The sequence below is a fragment of the Pseudophryne corroboree genome, chromosome 1 (genome assembly GCF_028390025.1).
Source record: "Pseudophryne corroboree isolate aPseCor3 chromosome 1, aPseCor3.hap2, whole genome shotgun sequence".
NCBI classification, from domain to species: domain Eukaryota; kingdom Metazoa; phylum Chordata; class Amphibia; order Anura; family Myobatrachidae; genus Pseudophryne; species Pseudophryne corroboree.
In genome coordinates, this window is record NC_086444.1 from 303682112 (window position 1) to 303697555 (window position 15444).

Sequence of the window (15444 nt, forward strand, 5' to 3'; positions counted from 1 at the left end):
TATGAGGTAGCGCACAGCACTGCAGCTGTGCGCCATTGCTCCCACACTAAACCCACACACTCCGGTCACTGTAGGGTGCAGGGCGCAGGGGGGGGGGCACCCTGGGCAGCAATTAGGTACCTCTTGGCAAAAGCAGCATATATACAGTTGGGCACTGTATATATGCATGAGCCCCCGCCATTATTTTTACACAAAACGCGGGACAGAAGCCCGCCGCTGAGGGGGGCGGGGCTTCTTCCTCAGCACTCACCAGCGCCATTTTCTCTCCACAGCTCCGCTGAGAGGAAGCTCCTCAGGCTCTCCCCTGCAGAATCACGGTAGAAAGAGGGTAAAAAGAGAGGGGGGCACATAAATTTGGCGCAAAAACAGTATATACAGCAGCTACTGGGTTAACACTAAGTTACTGTGTGACTCCTGGGTAATATAGCGCTGGGGTGTGTGCTGGCATACTCTCTCTCTGTCTCTCCAAAAGGCCTTGTGGGGGAACTGTCTTCAAATAGAGCATCCCCTGTGTGTGTGGTGTGTCGGTACGCTTGTGTCGGCATGTTTGACGAGGAAGGCTATGTGGAAACAGAGCGGGTACAAATGAATGTGGGGTCGCCGCCGACACCCGATTGGATGGATATGTGGAAGGTTTTAAATGATAATGTTAATTCCTTGCATAAAAGGTTGGATAAAGCTGAAGCCTTGGGACAGTCAGGGTCTCAACCCATGCCTGATCCTACAGCGCAGAGGCCGTCGGGGTCTCAGAAGCGCCCACTATCCCAAGTTGTTGACACAGATATCGACATGGATTCCGACTCCAGTGTCGATGGCGATGATGCAAAGTTGCAGCCTAAAATGGCTAAAGCCATCCGCTACATGATTATAGCAATGAAAGATGTGTTACACATCACAGTGGAAACCCCAGTTCCTGACGAGGGTTTATATGTATGGGGAAAAAAGGCAAGAGGTAACCTTTCCCCCTTCACATGAGTTAAATGAGTTATGTGAAAAGGCTTGGGAATCTCCAGATAGAAAACTGCAGATTCCCAAACGGATGCTTATGGCGTATCCTTTCCCGCCAACGGACAGGTTACGCTGGGAATCCTCCCCTAGGGTAGACAAAGCTTTAACACGCTTATCCAAGAGGGTAGCCCTGCCGTCACAGGATACGGCCACCCTAAAAGATGATGCGGATAGAAAGCAGGAGGGTATCCTGAAGTCCATTTATACACATTCAGGTACCCTACTAAGGCCGGCGATTGCGTCGGCCTGGATGTGTAGTGCTGTAGCAGCATGGACAGATACCTTATCTGAGGAACTTGATACCTTGGACAAGGATACTATAGTACTGACCCTGGGGCATATAAAAGACACTGTCCTATATATGAGAGATGCCCAAAGAGACATTAGCCTACTGGGCTCTAGAATAAATGCAATGTCTATTTCCGCCAGAAGGGTCCTGTGGACTCGGCAATGGACAGGCGATGCCGACTCAAAAAGGCACATGGAGGTTTTACCTTACAGGGGTGAGGAGTTGTCTGGGGACGGTCTCTCGGACCTGGTCTCCACAGCTACGGCTGGAAAGTCAAATTTTTTGCCATATATTCCCTCACAACCTAAGAAAGCACTGTATTATCAAATGCAGTCCTTTCGATCACATAGAGGCAAGAAAGTCCGAGGTGCGTCCTTTCTTGCCAGAGGCAGGGGTAGAGGAAAGAAGCTGCACAATACAGCTAGTTCCCAGGAACAGAAGTCCTCCCCGGCTTCCTCTAAATCCGCCGCATGACGCTGGGGATCCACAGGCGGAGCCAGGCCCGGTGGGGGCGCGTCTCCGAAATTTCAGCCACAAGTGGGTTCACTCACAGGTGGATCCCTGGGCTATAGAGATTGTCTCTCAGGGTTACAAGCTGGAATTCGAAGTGATGCCCCCTCACCGTTACCTCAAATCGGCCCTGCCAGCTTCCCCCATAGAGAGGGAAATAGTGTTAGCAGCAATTCACAAATTTTATCTCCAGCAGGTGGTGGTAAAGGTTCCCCTCATTCAACAGGGAAGGGGTTACTATTCGACAATGTTTGTGGTACCGAAACCGGACGTTTCGGTCAGACCCATATTGAATTTAAAATCCCTGAACATATACGTGAAAAGGTTAAAGTTCAAGATGGAATCTCTCAGAGCGGTCATCGCAAGTCTGGAGGAAGGGGATTTTATGGTGTCTCTGGACATAAAGGATGCTTACCTTCATGTCCCCATTTATTCACCTCATCAGGAGTACCTCAGGTTTGTGGTACAGGATTGTCATTACCAATTCCAGACGTTGCCGTTTGGTCTGTCCACGGCACCGAGAATATTTACCAAGGTAATGGCAGAAATGATGGTGCTCCTGCGGAAGCAAGGAGTCACAATTATCCCATACTTGGACGATCTCCTCATAAAGGCGAGGTCCAGAGAGCAGTTGCTAATCAGCGTAGCACGCTCTCGGGAAGTGTTACAACAGCACGGCTGGATTCTGAATATTCCAAAGTCGCAGCTGATTCCTACGACGCGTCTGCCCTTCCTGGGCATGATTCTGGACACAGACCAGAAGAAGGTTTTTCTCCCGACGAAGAAGGCTCAGGAACTCATGACACTGGTCAGAGACCTCTTAAAACCAAAACAGGTGTCGGTGCATCACTGCACGCGAGTCCTGGGAAAGATGGTGGCGTCATATGAGGCCATTCCCTTTGGCAGGTTCCATGCGAGGACCTTTCAATGAGATCTGTTGGACAAGTGGTCCGGATCGCATCTACAGATGCATCGGCTGATCACCCTATCCCCCAGGGCCAGGGTGTCTCTTCTGTGGTGGCTGCAGAGTGCTCACCTTCTCGAGGGCCGCAGATTCGGCATTCAGGACTGGGTCCTGGTGACCACGGATGCAAGCCTCCGAGGGTGGGGGGCAGTCACACAGGGAAGAAATTTCCAGGGTCTGTGGTCAAGTCAGGAGACTTGCCTTCACATCAATATCCTGGAACTAAGGGCCATATACAACGCCCTAAGTCAAGCGGAGACCCTGCTTCGCAACCAATCGGTGCTGATTCAATCAGACAACATCATCGCAGTGGCTCATGTAAACCGCCAAGGCGGCACAAGGAGCAGGGTGGCGATGGCGGAAGCCACCAGAATTCTTCGATGGGCGGAGAATCACGTACGAGCACTGTCAGCAGTGTTCATTCCGGGAGTGGACAACTGGGAAGCAGACTTCCTCAGCAGACACGACCTCCACCCGGGAGAGTGGGGACTTCATCAAGAAGTCTTCACGCAGATTGCAAGGCGATGGGATCTGCCACAGGTGGACATGATGGCATCCCGCCTCAACAAAAAGCTTCAGAGGTATTGCGCCAGGTCAAGAGACCCTCAGGCGATAGCTGTGGACGCACTGGTGACACCGTGGATGTTCCAGTCGGTTTATGTGTTTCCTCCTCTTCCTCTCATACCCAAGGTGCTGAGAATCATAAGAAAAAGAGGAGTGAGAACAATACTCATTGTTCCGGATTGGCCAAGAAGGACTAGGTATCCAGAGCTGCAAGAAATACTCACAGAGGACCCATGGCCTCTGCCTCTAAGACAGGATCTGTTGCAACAGGGGCCCTGTCTGTTCCAAGACTTACCGCTGCTGCGTTTGACGGCATGGCGGTTGAACGCCGGATCCTAGCAGAAAAAGGCATTCCGGATGAGGTTATTCCTACGCTGATAAAGGCTAGGAAGGACGTGACGGCTAAACATTATCACCGTGTATGGCGAAAATATATTGCTTGGTGTGAGGCCAGGAATGCCCCTACAGAGGAATTCCAGCTGGGCCGTTTCCTTCACTTCCTACAGTCGGGAGTGACTTTGGGCCTAAAATTGGGGTCCATTAAGTTCCAGATTTCGGCCCTATCCATTTTCTTTCAAAAAGAACTGGCTTCTCTTCCTGAAGTTCAGACGTTTGTAAAGGGATTGCTGCATATTCAGCCCCCGTTTGTGCCTCCAGTGGCACCTTGGGATCTTAACGTGGTGTTGAGTTTCCTGAAATCACACTGGTTTGAGCCACTTAAAACCGTGGAGTTAAAATATCTCACGTGGAAGGTGGTCATGCTATTAGCCTTGGCTTCGGCTAGGCGTGTGTCAGAATTAGCGGCTGTCACATAAAAGCCCCTATCTGGTTTTCCATATGGACAGGGCAGAATTGCGGATTCGTCCGCAATTTCTCCCAAAAGTGGTGTCATCTTTTCATATGAACCAACCTATTGTGGTGCCTGTGGCTACTCGTGACTTGGAGGATTCCGAGTTACTAGATGTAGTCAGGGCTTTGAAGGTTTATGTAGCCAGAACGGCTAGAGTCCGGAAAACTGAGTCGCTGTTTATCCTGTATGCATCCAACAAGCTGGGTGCTCCTGCTTCAAAGCAAACTATTGCTCGCTGGATCTGTAACACGATTCAGCAGGCTCATTCTGCGGCTGGATTGCCGCTTCCAAAATCAGTAAAAGCCCACTCCACAAGGAAGGTGGGCTCTTCTTGGGCGGCTGCCCGAGGGGTCTCGGCATTACAGCTTTGCCGAGCGGCTACTTGGTCAGGTTCAAATACTTTTGCAAAGTTCTACAAGTTTGATACCCTGGCTGAGGAGGACCTTGTGTTTGCTCATTCGGTGCTGCAGAGTCATCCGCACTCTCCCTCCCGTTTGGGAGCTTTGGTATAATCCCCATGGTCCTTACGGAGTCCCCAGCATCCACTAGGACATTAGAGAAAATAAGATTTTACTTACCGGTAAATCTATTTCTCGTAGTCCGTAGTGGATGCTGGGCGCCCGTCCCAAGTGCGGACTTCTTCTGCAATACTTGTATATAGTTATTGCTTAAATAAGGGTGATGTTATGGTAGCATCAGGGTTATCTGATGCTCTGTTGTTGTTCATACTGTTGACTGGGTAAGTTTATCACGAGTTATACGGTGTGATTGGTGTGGCTGGTATGAGTCTTACCCTGGATTCCAAAATCCTTTCCTTGTACTGTCAGCTCTTCCGGGCACAGTTTCCTTAACTGAGTACTGGAGGAGGGACATAGAGGGAGGAGCCAGTGCACACCAGTATCCTAATTCTTTCTTAAAGTGCCCTGTCCTCCTGCGGAGCCCGTCTATTCCCCATGGTCCTTACGGAGTCCCCAGCATCCACTACGGACTACGAGAAATAGATTTACCGGTAAGTAAAATCTTATTTTTAGATAAGAGGTGAAGAGAAAAAGGCTTGTGATGTGTAGGTTTTGGGAAAGTTACACTCGTAGAAAATACTATGGATACAAAACATGTTAGTAGGAGGTATGGATATATCTGGCCTGATTCACAGTTTTTTGCACTGCCCTCGCAGCCAAGAGATACGCCGATCTGTGGGCTGTTCAGACTGAATCACTTCCGCCGGTTCTGCACTTGCAGCAAAATAGGCGTAATTGGGATGTTCACCATGGGTGGGGACGTGGATTTGCGGGCTGTTGATAAGTGAGCATATGCTGAGATCCAGATGACTTCAGATAGGACTTCTTCTTTACAATGGATAGGGCTGTGCAAATGAGTGCTCATAATGATGACAGCTGCTCTCATAATTGGATGCAGCTTTATAATATGTAATGTTACATATTAATGTGTAATATTCTTGCTGAAGAAATTTACTTTGCCTCTATAAAGGTATGATGAAGTCTGCGTTTTGAGCTCACTATTCATTAGACTTTTATTGCTTGTTTCTGTCTCACTTACGTCCTCTCCAAGTCTACCTTTCAGTTTTGTTGCAATATGATTTATCACACATTAATGTAACTGCTATGAACAGAACCTCATATGGCGTCAGAGAGCCTTACATGGTTCAGACAGCTAAGAAACGAGACTAGGAGAAGAGGAAGACACAAGCCTCTTCCAGTTGTAACGCGCAACAGAATTTGCTACGCTATATAAGAAACTGTTAATAATAATAATAAAGCTCAGTACACATGGCTATATGATAGATGCTCCGATCTGTTGCGCCGATTATCCGATTTGTGCGGACTTGTTGACCCTTGCTCAGCCCAATAATAGGATAATGTGTACTTGGCAATAAGTCTGTATGGCGAGTGAGTATATAACTAGGGAGAGATAAAGTACCAGCCAATCCGCTCCTGTCATGTTACAGACTGTGTTTGAAAAATTACAGTTAGGAGCTGATTGGTTATTACTTTATCTCTCTCCACTTAGTGCATATGCCCCTAGGTTTGTTTTGTGTTTTCCCTTGGCACAGAATAACTATGTAGTACAGTAGAAGGAGGTGCCATTACCCTGGTACAAGACACCTAAATATGGAGACTTCCTCAAACAACTTCCCAAATAAAGCATTAAAGCACTGTGCTCAGTGTATTGCATTTGTTTTTAAGGGTGGAGTTATGGGAATCCAGATTAGTTGGAACTGTGACCTGGACAAGAGGCATACATATTGTGTTCCAAAGTACTCATTTCGGCGTTTGGACAACAGAGAATTGGATCACAATGTGTCTCCTGGATATAATTTCAGGTAAGTAAATATAAAAAGCTAACCCGGATACAGTACAGCTGGATATCTGCACACAGTGCTTCAAACATTAACCTGCGCATTGCTTCTTCTAAGGGGAGGACATTTGTTTTCAGTGCTTATGCTATATTTCCAGATAACTGTTTCTACTGAATTACAGGCACTATTTGTGTTTATGTAGCTTTACATTACTTTAAGGATAGCAATGTCCTGACATTAGCAGTCTCCAACTCCAAACCCCACAGTTGGTGTTAAATAGGCATTTTGTTATTAACATTTCTTGCATTCAGAGTATTATATAAAGAAAGTGTTCAAATGTATGTGTTCGCTAATCTACTAATGTAAAGATACTTGACGCATAATCCAAATCATGACGAGAAAAAGAGGAATAGTATGAACATTTGGAATGTTATACACATAGGGGGTCATTCCGACCCGATCGCTCGCTGCAGTTTGTCGCAACGATCGAGTCGGAACTGTCGCATCTACTCACATGTTCGGGGCCGCCCAGCACAGGGCAAGGCCGCACAGCATGTGTGTGGCACCACCCCGCGATGCGTTCTCAATTTAAATGCGAATCCATCAATTTGAGGTTGACCCCTGGTTGCGCTGACAGGCGGTCCGACGGCAATTTTTTTGCTCGGAGCGGCACAAAGCCGGCCGCGAAATGGAGGGTCGACGCCACGGCTGTCAGTTACCTTGGGGCCGCATACTTCCGGGATGTCGTCGCATAGTGAAGTGTCACACGCGCACTATGGCCAGTGAAGTGTCATACACGCGCACTATGGCCAGTGAAGTGTCATACACGCGCACTATGGCCAGTGAAGTGTCATACACGCGCACTATGGCCAGTGAGCGTGCACAGACCCGATGGACACGGCCACTGCATGCAAACGTTGCGTCCAACTCTGAATAAGTCCCTTTATGTAGAATGCACAAACTTAACTTTGGTTTCGAATTGCAAGACAGGGAACTAAGGGCCCAATTCAGCATGGAACGTTGCTGCGACTCGGTGTTGGGGGGGTCCAGATAACGCAGGCATGATGGCATGCGGGGTGGACTTGCCCTGTGCTGGGCGTCCCCCCGCATGTCAGAGAAATGAATGAAAAATGCATTTTTATCTTTCATGTGGTTTAATGAAATGCATAAAATGTTTAGGAATAATATGGCAGCCCTATAAGGCATACTGTTTTGAAAAACAGACCATACTGCTGTATCAAATGAGGAGTTCCCTTTATTAATGGCAGGATGAGCATAAGGGTACCCCTGAGTTTGCTGGTTCTAGGATGAAAGAGAACAAGAACACTTTTAATGCTTGCTGTACTACTTCCTTATTTATAAAAGCTCTGGAAGGGGTGGTGCTTATTTAAGTCACCACCTTCCTCTGCGTTCAACATCACAACCCTCCCCCAACCACTTTGGTCTGAGCAACAGCAACTGTGAAGGGGAACTTTATTTATGTAAGTTGAACCGTGCAGTGTTTTTGTTAAGTCCCACTTGTCCTTGATAGTGAAGGTTTAATAGCTGTATTCTTATGTGTATTGGTTCAGCTCACAAAATGGCTGCTTGCATTGTAGACATTATGCATTTAAAGCTTTTAGATAATACAGTAAGTGTGAGTGACATAGAATATAGGTGTAACTTATTTGACACCTCTATTTCAGATATGCTAAATACTACAAGGATTCTAAGAATGTGGAATCAAGAACACTTATGAAAGTCTATGGGATCCGCTTTGACATCTTGGTGTTTGGAACCGTAAGTCCAACACATGTGACTCTATAATTTACTATTGTACTGTTATGTCTGTTTAACACTCTAATGCATATTGCACTGTCAGTTATCCAGTGTCAAGCACAGTGAGTATGAAGGGGTTGGCTATTAGATCCCGGCGGACAGGATGCTGGCTATCAGAATACTGACGCTGGCATCCCGACGTTGAAGATCCCGACATGAGTGAGTTAAGACTTCTAACTCCCCTTCCTCCCCCTTTAACCCTCCCTAACCGCAGCCTAACCCTAACCTCCCTGGTTAGTACCTAAACCTAACCCTTCACTCACCGCAGTCTAACCCTCCCCCTTAGTACCTTAACACCCCTCCTTCCTCCTCGCAGCCTAACCCGTCCCGTCCCGGCACAGCCTAACCGTCCCAGCTATACTTGTCACCGGGATCCTGACCTTTTCTGGATTCCGGCTTCTGTATTTCGGCTGGGATCTTAAAAGTAACCCATATAAAGGGGTAATAGTAATAAACAACTGGAATATATGCTGCTCTTTGACCTTCATTATAACTGAAATAAACTTTAAAATGAAAGTTTTAAAATTCATTCTCTCCTCCTGAAGATGGTGCTGTGGGTTTTTATATTCTCTACAGGAAGTTTGTCAGATTGTGGGATGCTCAATACCCTGTACTGTAATACTGTAATTATCACTTTTTTTTATGTCTGTGCTTAAAACGTGTGGTGTTTGTATCCTAGTAAAAACGTCTCTATTTAAAACTGCAGGAGTACTTTACAATCTCTCCTTGTGCTCTTTTGCAGTCTTAATTTATATTTTACAGGCCACTTATGCAGCAAGATCTTTGCTCAGACCATGAAAGCAATGTTTTCCTTGCCTTTGACACTATCATGTGCAGGTTTATCTTTGTGACACTTTCTATATGTAACATTATCTCCGTATTGTAAATGCTAAATTGCACATAGCATATGTTTGTAAATCAAGCCGTCGCGGCATCACACAAGCACTGCTTTTTTACATCCAACTCAGAATCGTACCCTTTGTCACAGAGGACAGTAATGGCCTTATATAGAGTAAATTAACACGTACATAGTTAACTTTTATATTAACAGAGGGATATTATTGTTTTGTTTGTTGCCTGGTTAGACATCCATCCATGGACCATATCATTTTTATAAATGTGACTTACAGTTATTAGATTTTGATACTCTGAACACTGAAATGACAATGTTTTATCCCATGGGGATGGCGCTGTTGATTGAATTTTTGTTTTCCTAGGCAGGAAAATTTGACATCATTCCAACGATGATCAACATCGGATCTGGGGTTGCGCTGCTTGGGGTGGTGAGTGTTGGATCTGTTTTATTGCCTATTATAAAAGTGTTCTGTTAAAATGAATGGTGGATTTCAGGCCTTATTCAGAGATGGATGCAGATCGCTTCATACGCAGCCAGATCTACATCCATCTCCTCACATGCCGAGGATCGCCCAGCGTGTGTGAGTCCGCTTCCCGATGCTTCTGCAATTACATTGCAGACGCATCAGAACTAAGGCTGACCCCTGGCAGCGCAGCCTGGCTGTTAGGAGACCGACCAACACTTTTTTTTTTTTTTTTATTCAAAACTGCTGCATGACTACCCGAAAATGCTCCCGACCCACCCCTGTTCGGGACCCGTCCCACGAACGCCCATCACCGTAAATCACATTACGGTCGCATCCATCGGAGATGCGACCGCGATGTGCGTGCCCATGCATACGCGATGCGGCCGCTGCACGTGCGCATTTTCGGCATCTCAAATGGTTGGAATAAATTGTAATATTAAACCTGTGGAATACTTTAGAAATACAGCTGAAAAATTCAAACCAAACAGGCAAAGCAGGTAGATTAGAAATCCCAAATGTGGGACCTGGAGAACAGACTATAGCAAAAAGATCTTGGTCAACTTTTATTTGACCTTTTATTGCACTTCTTCCATACTTACTTATTTTGTTTTGGATGAAGTTCTCATTTTAAGCTCCCGGTGCATTATTAGTTAATTACATTTATAGCAAGGGATTGCAGAATCTAAACAATGGGGGTGTTTTTTTTTTTTTTTTATTGTCACAGATGTGTTTAAAATCAAACACTTATAAAAATGGTGTCTTTACGCTTATACTGTACGCTGGGTCTGAGCCATCTCAAGATGCATTCATTTCTGCAACAGTAGCATATGTACAAAGTTCATGTCAAGCGTATGTGAGATACTTTCACCCAACCAGTGCAAGAACAGTTTTTGAACATGTGATTTGATGGCGAAGACCGCATTGGTATTATGTTTAATTTACCTTAAAACCCCCAAATTACTGGTTTAAGAATGAATCCTGGCTTCTCTCCACTTATTAATCCTTCCACTCCCACCCTCTCCTATTTTCAGTTCCAACTCTTGGGCCCTGCACCTCCCTATGCTATGTCACAATGTCTTACGATACAAGTAATAATACTGGTAACAGACCGTGGGCGGGTGCGAAAAGCGAGATGGGAGCCAGCAGTGGATGTTTAAGAAAGGGGGGGGGGGGGGGGAGACGGAGAATTATTAAAAACAAATACAGCATGACATTGCCGGACGCAACTGCTAGTGACCAATAATAAGACCACTCTTGCATTTCTATAGCTCCAAAGTAAAGTGAGAGGAGATGTGGCTTCTCCAGACAGGAGACAGTGTAATGATAGAGGACTGTGGGTGTTACCGGCCCCTAAATCCCGCACGCTTACAGTCCCAATGGTCGGCATGCCGACCAACAGGGACTATTCCCACTCGTGGGTGTCCACAACACCCGTAGAGTGGGAATAGAAGCTGTGGCGAGCACCACCCTGCCAGCATTCCGCTGTCGGGATACCGGCGTCTGTATGCTGACCGGTCACGCAGCAGATGTGGTCAGGACTCGTATAGCAAAGGCATTCAAGAATGCACGGGAGAAGCTAAACTAATATAGAAAATAGCTAGAGTAGTGTCTATAAAGCTATAGTAGAAGAGGAGGGTGCAGTGGTGGTACTAGGGGCGGACAAGCAGGTAGGTTGCTGAGGGTGTGGCCACAGTCACCCTGCTGGCGCCATCTAATTTGATGGTGCCTGCCCACTCTTGCACGCTGCTAACACCCGCTATCAGCCGCTACTATTGGTTGCCGCACTGCCAACTAGGGTAGTTACTACATCTGCTTAGTCATGCCAGGCCGAAGGAAACTTTCACCCTGAGCTCCACAAAGTCTAGAACCGGCCCTGGGATGGTGGGAATGATTTCCTCTATGCATAGAATGTTAGGTGGTTTGAAGGCTGAGCATGATTTTAATGCAGCTTATTTTGTATTTCTCCTTAGGCAACTGTGCTGTGTGATATCATTGTCTTCCATTTCTTTAAGAAAAGATATTATTACAGAGAAAAGAAATACAAACACGTGGAAGATTATGAGGAATTGGTGAGAAATTCTACCTCCTTGTTTTACAGACTGGTAATCTGTATGTTTCAATGTACACTTAAATCTTAAACTTCAAGGGCTAAGTTTACTTTGTAGCAATTTTTTTAAGTCACCCCGTCATCAACTTTTTTTTGGCACTGGATTATAATGTAAGGTTAATTTATATTAAATATAAAACCAGGCCTGTGTTTTTTTTGTTTTGTTTTTAAATATAAGATCCCCTTCAAACCCAGAGGCTGAAACTGCTACTTGTACTTATACTTAGTGCTGTAAAGGGAATTTAGCCCCAAGTGTTAAATTGCTCAGAATACATATGCTTTCAATGGATGATGTGGAGTTGAGTTGATTTTCATCTCCAGAATGACTCAAGCGTTAACATCAGTATTTCACCTAGCAGAAAAACATTAGCCCCTTGAAATGTTTTCATATTGCCAAAACTGACTATACCAGATTCTTAAATAATAATTTTTACTTACACCATGCAAAAAAAAAAACACTCCTAACAAAAAATAAAAACTGTGAAATATATCAACATTTAAACTTATTGAAAGTATGTGTGTTTGTATGTATGTATGTGTGTGTATATATCTATCTATCTATCTATCTATCTATCTATCTATCTATCTATCTATCTATCTATCTATCTATCTATCTATCTCTATCTATCTATCTATCTATCTATTTATCTATCTATCTATAATGTAAAATGTGATTTTATACTGACTAGGGAGATGGGCTATACAAAATAGTCAACCCCCACATTCAATCTAGATCTCATTTTTCCATTTCCAAAATATCTCTAAGTTCCTTTTCTCACCACTGATGCCACCAAAATCCATATCCATGCACTCATCATTTCCCGCCTCCACTACTTTAACTTCCTCCTCTCTGTCCGCCCCCTTACTCACCATTCTTCACTTAAATCCATCATGCACGCTGCTGCCCATCTCCTTTTTCTTTCTAACCACTCTTACCGGCTTCCCTGGACTACAGCCTCCTTTACTGGATTCCCATCCCCCACAGAATCTAGTTCAAACCCACACTTACTCTAACTCTGCCCCCTCCTATATATTCAACCTGATTTCTGTCCACATTCGCACCCAAAGCCTCTGCTTTTCCTCCATTTGCTGTCTCCACTCCACTCTAATTACATCCTCTCACACTCTTATACAACAAATGTTCCCATTGTACCCCTTCTCTACGGGAACTCGCTGCCCTCACCAAGTCAGACTTTATCCCAATTTGGACAGCTTCAAATGTTTATTCAAGTCTCGCCTGTTTCGCCAAAGCTACAATCCCTACTCCTGAATCTCCACTCTTCTGTTCTTCCTGTGATCGCTTTTCCCCAGGTCACGATCCACCTGTTCTCATTTCCACTTAGCATGTATCTCATGGGTAGGTCCTTCCTTTCTTATGTTCCTCTCCAGCACTCTCAATGTTTCCAGTGTTCCTTGTCATTTGTCTCCTAGTCCCTTTTAGTGACTGTGTGCTCGCACTTTTTGTTGGGTTCAGGCTCATTGTGTGCTGAACTGGCTTCCCCTTCCAATGACTTACTTCCCTTGCTGGTCAAGATGCAGTGAGTTCCTCAACCCTTGCTTCTAGTCTACCACCTACCTAATTTTGCAGGTTTGTGGCTGTGTTGTGCCACAGATAAGTTGTCTTACTGTTACTGTACCATTGTTGTGTATATATAGTCCTTACAGCACTGTGTAAACTTCATGACACCTTAAAATGAAAATAATAAAGCTGGGTACACACCTGAAAGAGATGTCTGCAGTGCAGACCGAGCGGCCGATATGGTTGCTATACACACTTACCAATGGGCCTCTCTATATATCTGGGCAGACATCACAAGTGGGCGGGCGTTTTCTTTTGCCTGCCTAGTTGTGATGGCACTGTTAGCAGCTCCTGCAGTTGCCCAATTGGCCGGTCAGCGGGTAGCCAGATAAAACTATATATCTGCTAGATATATCGTAATCGGTTGCGTTCCGACATACCTTCTGTACATACACTCAGAGGCACTGTGCTATATATTGTTTGTCGGCACCCAGCATAACTGTTTTAGAATAGACCATTTCACAGAGGGGTAATGGTCCAGCAAAACAGTCCTCGAGTTCCACTTTTGCGTTACCACTCCATACTGTATAATCAAGTTTTCCAGAATTTATCATCTGAATAGAGTTGGTCCAATGACTGTTTGTCAACTTTATTATCAGAATTTCTAAGCAGACACATTTTCATTACAGGATAATAACGGATCATATGGATCAAACCCTTGACCCAAGGAGTAACTGGAAATTCGTAATAAGTTAGCATTGTGAAACACTACAGGAGAAAGGCCTGGGAACAAACATTCCACAATCAGCGGTCGTCTCTGGGTTTATGTTATAAGCCGGATGAAGTCCAGATAACTGTAACATTTCACTTCTCTAATCAGCAGTTGGCCAGGTCATTTCATTTTTTTCTCTCCTCATTTTAGTATACTGTGAATGTGTTTGTATAAGTCTATTACTATTGAAAGTCTGTCTACTAAAGGGCTTTGTACATACGGGTGTTGAAATCTGGCATTCATCTCCTATCCTTACAGTCTGCTAAATGCACTTTAACACGGGTGGCTGTGACAGATACGAGAATGGTCATGTACTGTACACACACATTCTGATATAGCTTAGCCGTACAAAAATGTCAGCATTTCCTGGGGCATTACTGTCCAGCACAGAACGCATTGGGTTGCAGGGAAGCTATGTGACCACGCTGTAACTACTCTAAAGCATGGACAACGTTTTCTCTTGGCTTGTTGCAGATCTTGTTGCTTAATTACTCAAATGTACAGGGCCATAAGTTTAACAAGAGAATTACATTCTAATGAGTTTTTCTTGTATATGATTGTACTTCCTAACAAACCCTTGTTTCCTTAATGGAAATTTGAATGTTTACACATTATTCTGTTATTCCAAAATTATGGCCAGTGAAAGACCGCTCTACACAATGTACTTTAATTTATGCAAATGTCATGTGTTTTATAATACTACTTTCAATGCACAAAACTAATCCTAGTCTTGTTTATTTTATGCTTATCCTTTAGGTAATCTCAACCCTTTTTGAACATTAATTCTTTGTAAGAATATTCATATGCCTATCCCAAGCATGTTTAAATTGCTCTACAGTCTTAAGGGGGGTACTGACGGGGGAGATGTGTGCTGAGCGATCTTAACACAGACCGCTCAGCACACATCTCTCCCCCCGCTCAGCACAGCGCAATGTGCTGAGCGAGGGGTGAGGGGGGGGGGGGGCGACGACGGGGGGCCGCTCACTTCACACAGCGGTGAAGTGAGCAACCTGCTAGATTGAGCCTGCATGCAGGCTCAATCTAGCACTGGGCCGCGCATCACTATCGCTGAGGGTTATACACACGGCAGATCCGTGCTTAAAATCTAAGCAATCTAGTCAGATTGCTTAGATTTCAAACACGGATCTCTCCATGTGTACCCCCCTTTAGCCTCTAACACCTCTGATGGGAGGTTATTCCACTTATCCACTATCCTTTCTGTTAAGTAATTTTTCCTTAAATTTCACCTGAACATGCCTCCCTCCAGTTTCAGTGTATGTCCTCGAGTTATACTACTTCTCTTCCTCTGAAGAATGTTTCCCTCCTGAACTTTGTTAAAACCTTTTGGTATATTTTAAAGTTTCTATCATGTCCCCCCTTTCCCTTCTCTCCTCCAAACTATAC

At 45.0% G+C, this 15444-nt stretch overlaps 1 protein-coding gene across 1 annotated transcript in view; it reads left to right on the forward strand.

Annotated features, from left to right (window-relative positions):
• Positions 1-14762, forward strand: part of P2RX4 (purinergic receptor P2X 4) — an 83211-nt gene extending 68449 nt beyond the window's left edge. The window contains exons 8-12 of the mRNA XM_063964422.1: positions 6390-6526; positions 8188-8281; positions 9538-9603; positions 11613-11711; positions 13958-14762. Of these exons, the coding sequence (XP_063820492.1) occupies positions 6390-6526; positions 8188-8281; positions 9538-9603; positions 11613-11711; positions 13958-13990 (429 nt within the window). The 3' untranslated portion in view covers positions 13991-14762. The remainder of the gene's footprint in view (positions 1-6389; positions 6527-8187; positions 8282-9537; positions 9604-11612; positions 11712-13957) is intronic.
• Positions 14763-15444: the final 682 nt, after the last annotated feature.